The 18,619-nt window shown below is 42.4% G+C and overlaps 2 protein-coding genes and 1 long non-coding RNA gene across 3 annotated transcripts in view; 1 reads left to right on the top strand and 2 right to left on the bottom strand.

The window, feature by feature from the left end:
- On the bottom strand, positions 1–10,893 carry SLC60A2 (solute carrier family 60 member 2). Its single transcript, XM_014879263.2, has 4 exons — positions 10,542–10,893; positions 10,275–10,443; positions 7,629–7,745; positions 1–5,151 (listed from the first exon to the last, which is right to left on the bottom strand). Exons 1-4 carry the CDS (start codon positions 10,890–10,892, stop codon positions 3,911–3,913), a joined length of 1,878 nt encoding a protein of 625 aa, XP_014734749.2. The 5' UTR covers position 10,893; the 3' UTR covers positions 1–3,910.
- Positions 10,880–18,619, top strand: part of LOC148224400 (uncharacterized) — a 22,468-nt gene continuing 14,728 nt past the window's right edge. The window contains exon 1 of the long non-coding RNA XR_015802520.1: positions 10,880–11,289. This is a non-coding gene — a long non-coding RNA (uncharacterized LOC148224400). The remainder of the gene's footprint in view (positions 11,290–18,619) is intronic.
- SLC16A10 (solute carrier family 16 member 10) overlaps positions 12,252–18,619 on the bottom strand; it is a 63,084-nt gene continuing 56,716 nt past the window's right edge. The window contains exon 6 of the mRNA XM_014879264.2: positions 12,252–17,886. Within this exon, the coding sequence (XP_014734750.2) occupies positions 17,651–17,886 (236 nt within the window). The 3' untranslated portion in view covers positions 12,252–17,650. The remainder of the gene's footprint in view (positions 17,887–18,619) is intronic.

The raw sequence follows: 18,619 nt of genomic DNA on the forward strand, positions 1-18,619 counted from the left end.
TTTAAAAAATAGAACAAAACTTTATTTACATTGAGGAACCTGAGTGTCTTCTCCAGATAAGAATTTATTACAATTAAAACACAAGTCAGTCTAATAAATGTCACATTACACAGTACATTGTTAAACCCACACCAAGCAGAATAAAAAAATCACATATATAATAGAACATCCACAGATTGCAACACACTTGTATGCAAAATAACTTTTAAAAAAACCCAAAACATCAAGTTATAAAACTTTGCCTAGTCTTGCATTCAAGCATTGGTCATGTACAGAATAAAAGTGCAAATGCCAGGAGTGAGTTCTTGGAGTACAGTTCAGCACTTGGCAGTGCCTCAGGATAAATAAAGTATTAAATAACACTTAGCTGCAAGAGGTTACCTTTCACACTGGAGCAGAGCACTCATCTTCAAACTATTCCTGGGCTTGTGAACAAAAATAGGGTTCTTATCAAATTCAGTTATCTAATCCATGGATTAAAGCTCTTGTCCTCAACGGAGGGATGGCTTTTCTAGCATAAGCAGGGCAATAGTAATGTAATATAATTACTGCAAGTAATTTCAACCAGTAATATTTAAGTACTTGAGCTTTCTGGAGGGCCTGTAACTTAAAATAGATATGCACTGTAAATAGATCCTCACTTCAGCTGTATATGCCAGGAAGCAGTTTACATTGAAAGGAAATTTGAACTTGTGAAAACCTAACATTCATTGTCTGAAAACAAGCCTTGAGGAGCACCAAAATCCAGGAGCAGGGAGCTCAACTTTGGCCATTGAGAGTGCCTAGAATTCCAACGTGCATGCTTGGAAATGTCCTAGATCTTGTTTTAAATTGCTTCAAGCATTTCATTTTCAGTCAAAGGCAGTCCCTGCTATTAAAAGCAGGCTGGTTAGGGGATAAGAACTCTCTGGCCGTCTAGCCCAGTTCCAGATTAAAGACCAGAACTAAGACATTGAAGGCTCCAAGTCCTCACTAAGATGACTCTATATTTAGGCAGGTCTCCACATATCAGTGGAAAGTGATTCTACATAGATAATTCTCCAGCTTCCACTGTTTTACAGCCACTGCTTTTTGGATCCTTTATTCATGGAAGAAGGCTGCTCTTACCCTGGCATTCCAGCCTGTTGCTCTATTCCTACTACATAGGCCTCCTGCTTTTTAAGGAGGAAATGGAGATGAATTGAAGTTACTCATACAGGACTTAAAAGAATAAAATCTTGGTTTGTGCAATATTTTTACAGTTGCTGGGAAGATGCTGGTCAGAAACACAAATAAGTGTGTGTATATATGCAATAGATAAGCTTCTAAGAGATTACAGCATATTTCCCAATGCAGCTTCGATTTAATTTTCTGGGGTTTTTTAGTACTTGATTATGCAAACAATATAAAGTAAACTATCCATGTAAACATGAGAACAGTCTTACATGTAGGACATTCTGATCTGGAATTTCATCAAAAATGAGCATATGAATTGGGGGAGTTTAGAATCTTCCTGGTTGCCCAGTATCTTTCTTTAAAATATTTTCTTCTGGCAACATGATCTCTCGGGTATGGGGAGACTTTTTTTTTTAGCAACATCAACACAGGTGAAGCCACGGGGATCACAGCTCCAGCTGGGAGCTGCCACAGGACAGTTTCATATCTTTCATTGTGTGTCCTGCACCTTCTTCCTTTCCCTCCATAGATGGTGGGATCTGTCCTCACTATCAGCTGACACCTCCTACTTTCCACACACGGAGCAGTGTGCAGGAGGAAAAACGCAAGAGGAAAAGCAGTGAAATGCAGGCTCCAGCTGCCTTCATTCCATCCACTCTCTGCCCACCACAGTTTGCTTCCACATCAAACCAGCTAAGCACACAAGGCCACATGGACTCACTCCTGTCACCTGTGCCTGGCAAAGAACTGGCATTTACAAGCAATTACCATTCCTGTAAGAAAACAGAACCCTTGGTACCACAGGTGAAACAAGCTTCATTTTAAAGTGCAGGTTCATGCATTGCACTGGAAAAGATGCCACAGAAGGAGTCCATCAAAAACACGATGGTGTTTAAGTGCCAGCAGCAGAGGGAGAGGGAGGCCTTGCAACATGGCAAGATATTAGCAAAAAAAAATTCACTACAAGTTGGTCCTGGCTTCTTATCCTGACTTCTCAGAAGAAAGGAAAAAACCATGCAAACCTAGGTTGCACACTTGGAGGGCAAGAGAGGGAACAAAAGCAGACCTGGCAATCCAGGGAATCCATCTAAGATTCTGTGCTATGTTACACCTAGAGCCCTTTTGTTACTAAATGAACTCTCTTGGCAAGAAAAATACTAATAAAAGTGCAAAGTTAAAAAACGCCAAACGAGAGTACATTCTGATCACACAGACTTAAAAGAACACTTAACTAATTTGGAGTCCCAAGATGACAAATGGCAAGATTACTGTTCAGAGACAGATTTTGCCATTTGCTGCAACTTTTTTTTTTTTTCCCTCTTACTGGGAGGGCTCTCTGGCATGGCTGCACCTGCCCAGGGTTTCCTGCTTAGCAGCAATAAACCTACACAGACAAACCACAGCTTCTCCGCTAGGGAGAGTCCATCTCCATGTCATCCCCAAAGAAATAAAACCCAAATGGCACCAGTTCAACTGGCCGGGGACAATAGTCATCCTGGAAAGGAATGTCTCATTGATAATTCCCCTCTCCTTCTCAAATATTCATTGTAACACATTACCCTGTTAAAGTCTTGGCACAGGAAGCCAGAGAAGTTGCTATAACTTTATTTAAACAACTGGCTTAAAAATACTATATATTAAGTAATCTCTTTTACCTGAAGAGAGTCAGCAAGAAAGATGGAGTGGGACTTTAGAAGAGCATGTAGTGATTGGACAAGGGAGAATGGCTTCAAACTGAAAGAGGCTAGGTTTAGATTAGATACCAGGAAAAAAAATCTTTCCTGTGGAGGTGGTGAGGCACTGAAACAGGTTGCCCTGAGAAGTTGTGGATGCCCTGGAAGTTTTCAAGGTCAGTGTGGATAGAGGTCTGAGCAACCTGGTCCAGTGGAAGGTGCCCCTGCCATGGCAGTGGGTTGGAACTGGATGATCTTTAAAAGGTCCCTTCCAACCCAAGCCATTCAAAAATTACATGATAATTTTACATCTTCTGCATACATTTGTTGATTTCAGTGGTAGTGCCATACTTAAAATCACAAATATTTTGATTATTTAAATTTGTTGCCACCGTTTAGTAGGTCGGAGTTATGCATTTGAGCAGCTAAAACATGACCCATTTTGTGCCTTTTCTCATAAACTGCTTTTAAATCACCCAAAGGCATGGTTTCATTCCTAAGAAATAATTTCCATTTTTTTTCTTGTCTTTGTCTCAGAACCAAAAATTTCTATAGTTTGCCAAAAGGTTATTCAATTTACAGCTGCTGGGCGTCACCAGAAATTTTAACTGATCTGATCACATTCAACTTTCAAACGCAGTAAAAACATTCCTCCTTCACAAGGTAAGAAAGTTCAGCATTACCCATAACAGATCTGTCTCCTCTCTCATGAAACCATTTTGTGGCAAAGCACCTCAGACCTGCACCTTTCACCCACCTCAAGAAACTGAGTAGTCTGAGCAGTCCCTTTCTTCCCCAGTTATTACAGCATCTCTTCCTTGGATGCATAACTCGCATTTAGAAAACATCTCTTATGTTTTAACAGTTTATGCATAGCAAAACATTTATGACGTTGCCCTGTTCACACCACTGAGGACCTTCTCACTCCAAGACACATCCCTGCAGGCTGAAAATGAAAGAGGAGAAAGGGCTGAGCAAATGAACATGCTGAGCTCTGCACCACTATGAAAGGATTCCCAAATCACTTGACAACAGTTACAATTCAATTGCATTTCCATTTTTAAAAAAAGTCTGCTTTGAATCTATTCACTCTTATCCCAGTCAACATTCCCATTTTGTCTCTCAGGGGAGCCACTAGCAACTACTGGATCACCCAGTATACCGTCGGGATGGGGCTGGAAAGAAGCTTCAGCTGAAGAGTCCCCTGGTATCCTATGGGAGGTGTCTGTCAGAGAGTTTTTCAGCTTGTCATTCATTTCTATTATCTCAAAGTCTGCATCGTTCCACTCTCTCACTTCCTCCTCATCCTCCTCATCCTCAGTAAGCCTGGAGTTTGACAGCAAAGCTTTCCGGGTCTCGCTCTCACTCACCACTTTCATGTCATTCTCCTGGGGAGCGTTGGCCAGTTTGTACATCACGGGGAAGAGGAGGACTGTCATCACGGAAGTGGCAAAGGCAGTGTACATAATGATAGGAATGTCGTGGAACCTGCCTTGGAGATAGCCCACGGCGACGGGAATGCACATCTCGCCCAGTGCCGCGCCCACCACAAACAGAGAAGCCGATTTCCCTTCAATAACCGTGTACTGCTCTATCCAGGAAATGCCGCTGGGGAAGATGGTGGCCATGGATGCTCCGTACACGGCAGTTCCCACCCACAGCAAGGCTTGGTTGTGTGTAAAGAAGGCCAGGGCTGTCGAGGAGGCAGCAGAGCATACGAGACTTATCACAATCATGGTGAGAGGGGACAGGAAAGCAGCACCGAATATTGCCGCTCCTCTGCACACGGCAAACGCCCCCCAGAAGACAGAATTCAAAGCAGCTGCTTCGCTTTCCATCATCTCAACAAAGTCCATTGCATAAGTAAATACATAAGAGCCATAAGTGACCTCTGCTCCCACATAGAAGAAGAAGAATACAAACATAAGAACAATTAGAGGCCAGTGGTATTTGGCAAGCTTGCCCTTCTGCGCAGAAGCTTTTGATTTGTCTCTGCCTGAGTTGGTCTTTGAATACAAAACAAAAAAGAAGATGGAAATGAAGAGAATATAGGTCCCTATGATAATATAGGACCACAAAAAGTCTTTGTCTTGATGGTCTTTTGGTGCTGGTGTAGTTGATGCAGCTGATGCTGTCAGCACAGAATTCAGGACAGACTGGTTTGTCTTTTCAGCCCCTACAAGTTCTTTAGATTCAGAACCCCCCAAGGCCATTTTAGCCAGGATCGGAGCCAGAAATGCACCAGCAGCAAAACTGAAGTGCAAAGCCTGCATGTGTGGCCCAGCCTCTGATCCCCAGGTATTCAGTGCCAGTACGTTGCCACCTGCAGATCAGAGAGAGAAAGATGTATTTTAGTCCAAGACCAGGTATTGTTTAAAAGAAAAGAAAAAAAAAACAAAACAAATATTACGAATTCAATGTACAACAATGCCAGGTTTAGCAAATACAATGTGCAAAATAGCAGTTAACTGAAATTTTGCCTTAAATCCATGTGATTACTTGAGCTTTAGGAGGATATTCACAGCAGTCAAAACAAAGAGTCACACAGTAATCCAGCAGCAATGGACAGACAACTGTGCGGGGGGAGGTTTAGATGGGGTGTCAGGAAAACTTTCTTCATGGAAAAGGGTTGTCAAGCATTAGAACAGGCTGCCCAGGGAAGTGGTTAAGTCACCATCCCTGGAGGTATTTGAAAGATAGGTGGATGTGGCATTAGGGACCTGTTTTAGGGCTGGACTCAGCAGTGCTGGCTTAAGAGTTGGACCCAATGACCTTAAGGGTATTTTCCAACCTAGGGACCCTCTGATTCCATGGCTCTAATTATCCTATTTGATAATTTGCAGCATTTTTCAGCCTTTTTTAAAAGGAAACTTAAACTGTTCTCATTTCTCTAAGTATCAAGAGCAACAATGTTCAGTGCTAAGAATCAAAGGCCTCATTAAACACCCCAGGAAAAATAACAATTCACTTGCTTCTGATGGGCTAGGCCCACCCCACTGTGTTGAAACACTTTCAGAAACAGAAGAGTTTATATCAATACCGCTGCAAACACCGAACTACAACACCATTAGATCAGCAATAATGGTAGGAAATAAGATGTCAGAGAGGTGTTTTGAAGTAGTGCCTCAGAGGAATGCAGGAAAACAAAGCAGTAATCAAATTCCTGTGCTGCAGTACAGCAGCCCTTGTCACTCAGCCCTCTTGCAAATCAATTCAGCTTTGCTTTACTGCCTTGCTATGAGCTTCTTCTGCTACTCCTGCTCAGCATGGGAAGTCTCCCTGGCTCTGAGGTCTGATCCAAGCAGTACACTCACTGAAGGTATTTTTACCTTTGGCTGACAAGACTTTCCCATACAAAGAATTTTTAAACCAAGTGCCATGTGTAACAAGCTTACTGGAGGCAGCAAAGTCAGCTCTGCACTCAGTTTATTTAGGATGATCTGTGCCATTCAAAACCATCTCTTCACTCCTGGATCCTGTGCTGTGCTCTTTTTACATCTTAGCAGAGCTCCCTCAAACCCCACAGAATTAAGGCAGACAGTTCACATGTGCAGCCACTCTGTGCTGCCAGCCAGCCAAGCCACCATAGCCAGACCCTGCGTGGGATGCTTCCAGAGCTGTTTGCATGTCTAAGCTAACAGGAGTCAGCTCTTTCTCAGAAATAACCCTGCCCTGAAGGTGATCAACCAGCTCCAGTAGTACCTTGCTGGTTAGTAGGCATCCCCAGGTTCCTGCAGTAGGGCAGCAGAGTCAGCACACGCTGCTGAGACATCACTGGACAAGTGCCAGGAGTGGCTGCCTGGTGTTGCTTCACCACCACGTGCTACAAGCAATGCCAGAACACTCTGCTAACTGATGTACTTTGGGCATTTCCTAATCTCCACATACAAATATGCCAGCGTTTCCCCAGCATCTCTAAACATGCCCAAATCCTTTGCTTTGGCCTTGCCTCCTGATGCAAGCTGCCTGCTAAAGGCAGCCATCCCTAACCCAGCCTGTCTGAGCCGTGCCCAGGGGACTCATTTCTGTGGGAGTTCATTTTTCATACCTCCTGTATAACTGACCTGACCAGACCTATACTTGCTCTGCAACTTCACCAACACATCTCAGGATCGTAGAATCGTTTAGGTCGGAAAAGACCCCTGAGATCATCTTCCTCCAATACTAAGCCTCTGCTAAGAAACTGAGTTTGAACAGCTTTCCAGCAAAAGTGCTGGGTTTGGGGTTTTTTTGCCTGAGCCATTTGCAGTATGCACATGCCACAGACTTAGAATGTGGGGGACAGAACAAATTCCCAGCCACCTAAGCATGGCTGGCCAAAGGGTGGAAAATATCCTTTAATTCAGGGAGATGGGCAACAGTGTGCCCAGCTGCTGCTGAGCCAGCTGTAGGCGGGCAGCTCTGCCAACAGCAGCTGTAAGAATCTCAAACACCAAGGCTTTGCTCAGGACTAACTTAGGCCCAGCTAATGCTAATGAACCATATCATGACCAGCTTCCTGTGAATGTGTAATTTAAAGAAAACGTTGCTTAAAGAGCACAGGGCACTTCCTTTATGCCTGAAATGGCCCATCTTCAGGAAGCAAGAGATACTCCATTCCCCATCCTCTAAAGGAAGGCCTGTCACACACACAAACACTGGAAGCCTCAGGACCAGATTAATCCAAGAATCACAGCCAGGTAAAACAGCTTCACTCTTTTAATTCAGGATGTATCACAAGAAAAGCCAGCAACTGTTTTGGTATGCTTGAAGTTTCCAATTATTTTCGTGAAAGAACTGTCAGATCGCAGGGTCCCTTACCTGTGTCCAGAATTCCCATAGAACCTCCAATAATCGACATCAAGGTTGTTAATAGCAGAGATTCGTTACACCAGGGTATCCCATAAAGACCAGCTGCTGTTCCAAGCATGGAAAAGGCTGGAAAGGTTAAAAAACAAAACAAAAAACCCAGTTTTCATTTAAATAACACAGAAGACAAAGAAATACAAATAAATTCAAAATTATTAAAGTCACAGAAAACCCTAATAACTGATGCAATGTAAATACCTCAATCCGTGGTTAGCAGTAGCAGCTAGAAAGTTCAACAGATAATTTTTTAGTTGGAAAAAAAAGGGATTTCATCAGGATATAAACCCTGCATGACAAACTTCCTTGGATAAAGCAAAAAGAGCAGCAGCTCCTGCTAGGACACTAAGAAGTGTTCTGTAAACTTCTGATTTAGAAGTGTGACTTCACCATGAAACCAGTAAAACATGGGTTTGAACAATGTCAAGCCTGTCCTCTGAGAACTGCACATTTAATTTGGCTCCATTTTTAAAAGAACCCAGATAACTAAGCTCTTAAAAATCCTATAAAGTAATTGTACCTTGTCCACCAAGTGATCTCTATATACAGATGCTGACTTTCATTTGTGTTCTGTTCTCACATGAGGGATGTATTCCAAGGGATCTCTGGAGTTTTAGAGCTACAAAATTTCTCATTAATAAATTTAGCAGCAATTTGTTAACTGTATTAGTTCTGCCATTATTGGCTACGCTTACAACATGCCATTTCAAAAAATATTTTTAGCAGATGGAAATTGCTGTTATTACCATTTGGGAGGAAGTTCAGCGGTTCAATTCTATGCTTATAATTGCCTCCATAATAAAACAGCCTACAATTAGTATCTTGAGCAGACGTATTAGGTTCTTAGAAAGCTTGTACCAGTTCAGCTGGTTCTTATTTTCCAAATCAATACATGATCATAGATGCAGCAGATACTTAAAACATGAATGGGGGCTGATGTAATTAAGAATTTAGGTTGATTCCAAGTAAAAACAGCAACAATGTCCAGAACCCTACAGATACTTGGAATACATGCCTCAAAACATTTTTGAAGGTGTGCATGCTGAGCTGTATGAAGAAAACCCTAGAAATGGGGAGTATAAAGCATAGCTCCTCAGTGCCCCACTCAGACCTGAAAAGTAACTTCTCAGCAAGGGCTCAGCTGTCCACTTCAGCTCCATGCCTGATGATTAGCACTTAAAATTTTCCTTAAATAAACACAGATGATATTTTCAATTTTTCCTTCCTATAGAGTTTTTCCTCTGTAGCAGAGTTCCAGCAGTTGAAAGATGGGAGGTAAAAGTACACAAGCCAAAATCTCTTACAGGCAGCCCTCAGATGATAAAAATGAGAATAGGTTCAGTAGTTCAAGTTGTGGTCTTGCCATAAGCACTACCAAACTGGAAAGGATTAGGAGATCCATCACTTCCTGAGCATTGTTGACAGACAGCTATTCTCAGGAAAAGAAGGAAATACTAAACTATTTCAGGTGAACATGTATTTCTACAGGTCTGTGCACTGATTCCATTACAGAAGGCAAAGTCTGACTTTGCACTTGTGGAGTGGGTTTCTTCCTCGTGCACCTGACAAACACTAGCAGTGGAAAAAGGGACCTTATCTGAACTGACCATATGATTACAACAGTCCTTAAGGAGGCACAGTTCCATGAACTAAGGAGAAGAGCCCTGGCATACACAGTAATCCCTAACTTAGAGCACAAAGGCACTTGAAAGTAAAAAAAGATAGGGCTTCCACTATTCTAGGTGTGTTCTGGGAATCTCTGTGGGAATGAGACACTAACACAACTCTAAAAGGAGCCCCTCTTTGTGGATGTTGAGTGTGGCTCATGGCTGAGCAGCCTCACTCTGCCTGGACAAAGCCATCCTACAGGAGCAAGTTTCCACAAGTCCAGAAAGCTGTTAAAATCATCAGCGGTGCTCCCTACAGTTTAAATGTTTCCTCCATTACAGACAGTAGTTCATATTTCCCACTTAAATAAGTTAAAACTTGGCTACGGCCCTCCAAGTCAAAAGCCACACACTTCATCCAGTGCACGAAGAGGACGGTGACTGATGGGCGTTAAGTAAGGGAAGGGGAAGCTCCCCGCACAGAAATGCGCCCCAGTGTGACTGCTGGAGGTTTGTGCTGCACGCACGGCAGCCAAAGCACAACTTCCTGTTCTACGTGCTGTCACTACAGAAGCCTGGTATGTTCCAAAAGCTATACTGTGCACATTATTTGATGCCAACTAGAAAAAGTCCAACTGTACTTTCCAAACCAGAGGCAGCATTTGGTCAATCCACGCGGGTTTGTCCGTTCAATCCCCGTTGCCGTCGCTGGCGTGCCCGGGGGCCCGGGCTCTTGGCAGGGATGCTGCAGAGCAGCAGTGCCCGGCACACGCCGTGTCAGCAATCCGGCAGGGCGGAACATGGCGACAGCACAACCGCGGGCACCCGGGGGCAGCAGCACCACATCCCACGGACCCTCCCGTTCCCGAGGATCGGCCCCGCTCCGTACAGGCCACACATCGCCCTCGGGGGCTGCGCTGGCTGGGGAGAAGCGGAAGATGCCCCAGACAGGATCCGACGGGGCGATGCCACCGTCCGGCGGCGCAGCACTCACCGAGCAGCAGAGAGGCGTTCATGCAGTCGAAGAGCACCCCACCGACCACCGACCCGGCCAGGGAGCCCAGCGACCGCCCCACGAAGATGTAGTAGATGTCGCTGACGTTCTTGCCGACATTGGCCGCCAGGTTGGGGAAGGTGGGACCCAGTATCGCGATGCTCATCCCCTGCAGGGCAGAGTGCGGGGTCACCTCGCCCGTCCCGGGGAAGGGTCCGCACCGCTCTCCGCAGCCCCGGGGCGGCCTTCGCTCCCTCATTGACTCACCAGCCCCAGGAAGGAGGCGCAGAGGACCCCGCTGATGCACCAGCGCAGCGCGGCCCCATCCGCGCCTCGCCCGCAGCACCGTCCGCCTCCAGCCGCCCCCGCCTCCGGCTCAGCCTCCTCCGGATCGACGAAGCGAACGCGCAGCTCCCGATCATCGGCCATGGCTCCCGCCGCCGGCTCCGAGGGCCGCTCCGGGCCCGGGGAGCGCGGCCCCGCCCCGCGCACGGCGCCGGGAGGAGCGGGAGGAGGATCGGGAAGAGCGGCGGGCTCGGACCCGGGGGGCGACGCCGCCGCCTCCTCCTCCGCCGGGGGCTCCCCCTGGGAACAGGGCTCGGCGCTGGGGAGCGACATTCCTGGGACAGCCGGGACTCCACACCGCTGCAAGCTTGTGCCACAGTGCCCGAGGAATTGCCCTTATAAACTACCATTTATTATTTTAATGATTTTTAACCTGTGTTATCACTCAAACTGCACTCGACCTTTCAGACGACCTATCATAAAAGGTCTTTGTCTTCCACAACCACTGTGTTATGGCACCGTGACAAAACTTCTCAAGAGAGAGCGAGCTCTGCTAAGGACAGGTATTCAAACTTTTAAGACCCGGCCTGTTTTAAGTATTAAAACTACATAAATTCCTACCACTCACGTGGAGCAGCTCACAGACTGTGCAAGAATCTCCGTGCGTGCTCCCTGTCTGGCACTTAGGCGCTGCTCCCTGTAAGAAAGGCTCTGAGTTTCACCATACTTGGTAAGTTTAAGTGTCACAAACAACTCAAAAAATAATTCCAAACTGCACTGCTTTGTTTTGCGAGCTGTTCCTAACAAGTAGATCCTGGGATGTAACAGCGAGCAACCCATTCCCTTTTCTTCTAGCACTCGCAAGAATGTTGCAAGTACCTTCCTGTTCAGGATAGCCTCGGCGCACTGAGGCATTTAAAAAAAAAAAAAAAAAAAAAAATATATATATATATATATATATATATATATATATACAAAAACTAAAAAATCCCTGCTTGTTACAAGTAACACCGCCAGATATCGTTTAAATCTCATCGATCGCACATTCTTACCTTTGCAAGAGTGCAGAGTCTGAACGGTGAGGTATCTGCAGAACACTGCTGAGCTTCTGTTGATACGTACAGCAGTAGAGGCAATTCCAGATAAAATAATTTCAACTATAAAACAGTAGTAGTCACACACAAGTCAAACCACATTTCTAGATGTTAGTGTTTTGCCTTGTTATAAAAGCAGCCTCCTGAAAAAGGTACAGTAGTATTTGAAATGCCTTCCCCAGGCTTCTCCTTACAGTTGTTCTACACACAGAGAAGCTTTGTACATTGAGTGTGTACAAACAGCAACATCACTCGGGCATTTATAAAGATTCTGGGCATCTTTTTCAAATTTTAATTTGAACTACAAGCAGCCTAGAGAATAACCCCAGGTGAAAAGGGAATATTTCACCCATATCATCAGATCTATATTTTAAAGAAAATAAACTTTTGGCCCTGCTACAAAGGAAAGGTGAATGAATTCCTGGGACTTACTGAGGCTGTCACAGAGTGTAGCAGCGTGGAACTGGATGGTGATTGCTGCTACCTTTCCTAGAGCGTCTTCTGAGAAAGCTGCGCGGGCAGGCACAGAGAGTCACTGAAACCACACTGGCACACACCACAGATAGGTCAGCAAAGAAAGATGAGAAGGGTCCCTGTATAGAGTTTCAGTGAGGTTTATTGCAAAGACACACCGAAGCAGTCCAGGGACAAAAAACCCAAATCAAAGCAGTGTCCCAGGTTAAGTGTGGGGTCGGGGCAATGGTCAGAGGGCACGGGGGAGGTCCAAGGGCAGTGACCTTTAGGGAACTGAGGCAGGTTAACAGTGCTGCGGAGCACCATGGGGGAAACCTTCCTATCTCACTACAAGTAGCGAGGCATTCTCCAAGCCTGTGCCAGACTCTTCCAAGACATTACCCTAGAAGTTACCCTGATAGGCTCAAGGACCTCCACAAATGAGGAAACAATTCATGCTTCATACCACCAAAGTAAGTCAAAGGGAAATTGCTAGCAGGCCAGTAAATGATTAAAGGTCCCACTGAATTACGCTGGCAATTCATGAAGCAAAGTCAGAATTCTTTTAAAATACCACTCAATCTTATTTTACCAGTTTCCCTCCCTTAATTTTCCTTCTGCCTTTTGTGAATGCCACTGCTTCTGCAAGTTTGATATTAAGCCCCAGAATGGAAAATGGAGAAGATTAATTTTTCAGTAACAAGTACCTCAGTCGCTTAGGGTTTTAAATCATTAGTCTTAAAATGGGTTGTCAGTGAAATCAGAATGAAATGGGTTGCACCATATATTAATATAGGAGCAACAAATGTAAGGGCGTCATTTCAGTCAGACCACAGTGGCAGTAAAAGCTGTAAAGACTTTTTTACAGAAGTCTGCACACTAGATTCAATAATTATCAGAATACAACAAAATTACATTTCAAAATGACAAGTTTTACATAAGAATAAGACTAAAAATGATGCATACAGTAACAAGTGGGGCACTTAAGAACTAACATCTTTATTCTGAATAATTTGAGACTGATCACGGTTACTTTAGCACCACAAAAAACATTAAACATTCATTTCTTACCCTTCTAACAAAGCAGAACTTGAAAGACTGGAGTTAAGGCTAGCAAAACATGTACCCTTTAATATCAAAAACAACATACAAAATATGATGTCTATAAAGTTACTTAAACATGTCAGTGTTGTCAATATTAGCAAACATTTTAGTATAAAATCACTCTAATCTTTGCATATGCACTTCCAAAACACTACAGCTGTCGACACAGGATATATATAGACTAAAAGGCAAACTGCACATATGCCAAAGTTTACATGACCAGAAATTCACTGGCTGGCTGGAACTCTACTGTGCTGTGCTTGTCAACAGGGAGGCACACAAAGAAAGGGATCACTTTTTCTTCAGCCATCTCCCACATTTCAGAACTACACCTCCTCTAGTGAGATGGAGAATGTTTGTGTATTTATTTATAGATACACACACACACTCTTAATAGCAGAGGGTCCTTTCTGACGTCTGTAACACTTCCAGCTCTCCAAGGAGGAATGTGGGCCCCAGACCAAGCACTGCCTCTGCTCCCAGCTCAGAGGGCACAGCTGAGCCCCTCTGCAAGCAGCGAGGCAGGAACTGCCCCGTGCCAGCACCAGGAGAGAGAGCCTGGACCCGAAAGGATGGCCTGAAGGATTGTAGCACTGATTCCCAACCTCACACACACCCTTTGGGGCTGCAAGGAAGCACCTCCTGTCCCTTTGGCATGTACAGCCCGAGGCAAGGAACTGAGCAGGGCACTTCTGCTTTACAATGGCAGCTACAGCATCTTTGACTACTGGGGGCAATTTTCAGGGACAATAAATTGTCCCTGGAAATAAAATCAGAAAAATAATTTAAATGCTAATGCTGAACAGAAAGATCTGGATGAGAGAAATTGTAACTACATTATAATTTGAAGTCTGGCTTTGAGGCTTGTATAGGTCTTCAAAAGTAGCCAGGACAAATCCAGCAATACTTTATTAGTTGCACATTGGATCCTGTTGCATAGCTGAGATGTAATTAAGAACCCAAAGGGTTTCCATTATTTCAGACTCTTTGCTGAACAGTTTTAAGATTAAAAGGATCTCATACCTATTGGAAAAGTATAAAGTCTTGCTCAAAATTAGTATTGGTTTCAAGATCTAGTGTATTAAACAAGAGCATCACGAAGGACTGAAAGTTTTACACTGACATTTTAAGTGAACCTCTTTCTACCCATTTTCTTCTGAAGATTTACCCTGAGAACATTAAATGAAAAGATGATTACTCTGCTTACAGGATACATGAATAATGTCTGTGGAAAGTACTCTATGAACTGTTCTCAAGAGAGGGATATATCAGAGTGATTTAAGCATCATCTTTAATTCAACTACTATTTTAATTTTAGAATCTACCCCCAATAAGATTAAGGCTGGCATGATTTGGGTCATCAAAATAGGATTTCAGTAGGTTTCCCATTAATAGGTGTTCACACCTAAAAATAAATTGTTACAAAATCTTATTTGCATTTTTTCAGTTAAAATAAAATTGAATATTCAGTCCTCTTCTCCACTTCTATAATATGATATATCTTTTAAAATAAATTTACTAAATAGTCGCTATTTGTGTAGGGTTTTTCACGTTTTAGTTTGGGGGATTTATTTGTTTGGTTTTTTTTTAAATAGAGTCATCTAACCTCCTTTTTAAAACCTTTGGGCATACAGGATCTAGTATCTCTCCCAGCAAGTTTCGCAGTGGTTGGTCAGCCTCAGCACAAACAATCTGAGCTTGTTCACCTCGCCTAGCTTTAGGACACAAACACCTTATGCTTTTGTCCAGAAAAGAGCATTTGCTACTGGACATTTTCCCCACAGATACAAGCTAACAGAAAAGATGCTAATAGAGTTCTTGAACAGTAATTTACTTTATCTTCTCTGAAAAGCCTTTCCAATTTTAGCATTGTTGCAAAACAAGCACTGCATCAGAAATAGGTTTGTTATTCCAACGCCATCACACCAGCAGAGCTTCCTTCCCCCTAAACTGTGCTTCCCTCTCATCCAACATCCCACTCACTAGCTGGTTTTACCATAGGAATCACTCCTGAACAATTAGTCACTGTACCCTCCTCATGGAGGTCATGGGTTTTGTAGTTTTTAGTTTGTTGGTTTGGGGATTTTTATAAATTTTTTGCAAATATGAGAATTTGGGGTCTTTTTTTAACAGCATGGCAGTAATTAATCCACACTATTGGTTTACTATTTCCATGTCATTAATAAATCTTTACAACAATTATTTTATATACTCTCCCAGATAATTTAGAGATGCAGAGCAGCAAGTTGGAAATAATTATGGCAAGTTGCCATAATTACACCAAGATACCCGGTCACAATCATTTCAAATTGCATTAGTGATAAAAAAAGCAGCAGCTTTGTTTTTGGTATAAAACTCAGGGCTAAAAACACATGAAATGCAAGATCTATGATGAATACTAATTTTTCATAACAGAACAACAGCAAACGAGAGTCTTTCACCACACTTAGCCAACAACACCTTCAGTGTTGTCCGAATGGAAAATAATACTGAATATCATGTTCTACAGAAACACTCCAGACAAAAGCAGCATTGGCTGTCAGCATCACTTTTGTAATGAAGGCAGTAATTTTAATTAACACTACTATGCATAATTTAATGACATTTTTAGAAGTACTTACCATGTGCCAAAGCACAAGTCCCAGAACCTGAAGGAACCTCAGTTTTCCAGATTGGCTTTTCCCTCCCACCACCTCCAAGTCCCTCCACATATGTCTCTCTAACATTTTAATATTCAATTCTTTTAGACCTCACTCATGCAAAGTGGGAATTGAAATTCTGCAATATAAAAAAGCCTGAACTTTGGTCTACAATTATTAGAATGCTTTGCATGATTATATTTAAGGAACTTCTGTCAGTTGCTAGATGTAAACATTAAATGCAATAGTATTGCTGTTTAAGATGGGTTTTCTGAGCAATTTACTACAACACTGGAAAAAGAGGAATTAAAATAGAAAAGACAATAAAGGCTGTAATTAAAAAAAACCAACAGTATGCCTCCATAGTTTATGTAAAGACCGGTTACTAATTAAAAAAGCACTTAAATACGCATTTTGTCCAGATCACATTTAGTTTACTCTGCTATGACAGTTTTAAATGAGACAACAAAAATTATTAGTATTGAACGGACCTGAAATAAAGAATGATTAAATATTCCAGTGATTGCTGAACCATATCCACAGATAAGCAATGTGCTTAGAAGTGTCTTATGATCAGCTGAAAAGCAGTGTTTTCATCTCAAAGTATTATGGTTTTAAACATTTTTCAGAAAAAGAGGTTACTTGCTTGACAGACAGTGTTTAATACCTAAGCAATGGGGCCATTTGTTTAGGATGTTAAGCAAGAAATAGGACATGAAAAGACATTTCTTTATATTTGAATAAAATATGGAGCCATATAATCTACAGGCAATTGAGCACAGCTATGAAGACATGTAATAAACCTGCATGTTCACTTAGTGCAAAAATCTTTAATTGCTGAATGTTGTTTTAATAGCTCATGTATATTTCCACATTAAAAACATCTTGGTATTGCACTTAGAGTGTATCCTTTAAAGCTGTCTTGGTTTTATGAACAACAAAAAAAGAAATCTTAACAAGTACAATAGAATACTTTTAAATTTAGTCTAATTCACAATACTGCTCCAAAGAATTAGTCAGTACAGTTTCGAAACTATCCACTACTCTGAGGTTTGGTTGAAAAAAGATTTATACACATACACCTTAAGGATATTGCCTTCACCAAATAATAATAATAATAAAAAATCTATTATTCAGCAGCTTAACTTCTGAACATGTTTGCACTTGGAGCTTGGTTTGCACATTTTCAAAACCTGAGCCCATCCAAAAATGCCATTCTTAATGTTCTTTGGGCTACTGTGAAAGGTGAATGCAAACACAAGTGAGTGTTTCAACAGTTATATAATAATTTAGCTTTCTAATGGAACAATCATTTCAGCAAAAGGATGCATATTTGTGTTCACGATAGAGAATTATAAAAGACTGTAAACAGCATGATAAACTTCAAAAAAACAGATCAGTCGTAAGAGCTACTACATTATCCAGTATAAACACTCAGGGGTGTGCCTACAGAGGATGGATCACAGACATTATTGAAAAATCCTGGGTCAGTGAAGGAAAAACAGCTTTCACATTTCCAGAAATCAGTCCTGATGGATTAGAAAAATATTCTCTTCACACACAGAATCACTACTCACGTACACACTAAAGCTACAAAACTTCAAATACCTTGAAAATGTGGCTTGAAATCAAATTCAAAGACTTGTCAAAAAAGTTCAATGGTATAAAAGATTCTTGTAGCAGTTTTTCAATTTGAGCAATAGTTCGAGACTTCAGTATTGTATTAATATCTTCAGGCAAAAAGTAGAAATCTAGCTTCAGTGGGAGGAGGTCAGGATGGTACAGGGAAAAGAAAAAGGCATCAAAAGCCAGAATCCAGTTCTTTGACTGGCTTTTCTGTCGTGTCTGACACCAAAGTGCTTTCATTTTCCAGCATTTTCTCAGTAGTTTCTCCATCAACAGCTTTTGCTCTCTCTTTCAACTTCTGCCTTTCGTGGACCCAGGGGATGAAACACAAAATAGCTCCTCCTATGAGGGGAGGGACTCCAGCCAGGTAAAATGCCACATCGTAGGTGCCAAGCTTATCCCGCAGCAAACCTGGAAAGGGAGAAAATTACCACGCATAAATAGAGGGGCCTCAGGAATCTACAAAAAACAGGCCATGGCTTCAGGTTCAGAAACCCAAGAGCTGGCACAGATTATAACCACTAGAACCTGACAATCTGATGGCCACACAGAGGTGTACATGGAGGTAGAAAGGTATTCCAGAGTTCACTTGGAGAAGTGATGAAGAGCTCAGTATGTCACCTCTTAACCAATAAAAAATTGCTTAATTACCATCCACTAAAAACATGCACCATCTTTCCTATTTGAAAGTTGCTCATTTGAGCTTCTCCAGCACCTGTATCTTGCCATGACTTAAAGAAATTCTCCCTCCTTTTGGTAGCAGTTACCTCTGACCAATATGCCCATTCTTCTAATTCTAGATATACTCCATATATTGCACTCCTCATGGCCTCTTATTAAAAAGTGTGTTTTCCAATAATTCACTCTAATTTCTCTCTGCAAATTCCTCCCATTAGTCAAATTCTATTTAAGTACTAATAGCTGTGACAGTAGGAAACAGATCAGGAAGCACCAAGTCTGTGCTGTTCCAGCATTAAAATTTTGTCCTTTGTAATGCTGCATAGTTCAATTATGTCTTACGATGTACCTTTCAGTAGCACCCACCAAACCTCAGGGTAAATTACCACTAAAAATCATCAGTGGTTAGGAATACAGCTTTAGCTATTTTTACCTCCCAAGAACTTCCAAGTTTTCATCTTCAAAA

Source organism: Sturnus vulgaris, chromosome 3 (assembly GCF_052056855.1).
Source record: "Sturnus vulgaris isolate bStuVul1 chromosome 3, bStuVul1.hap1, whole genome shotgun sequence".
In the NCBI taxonomy this organism is placed as follows: Eukaryota; Metazoa; Chordata; class Aves; order Passeriformes; family Sturnidae; genus Sturnus; species Sturnus vulgaris.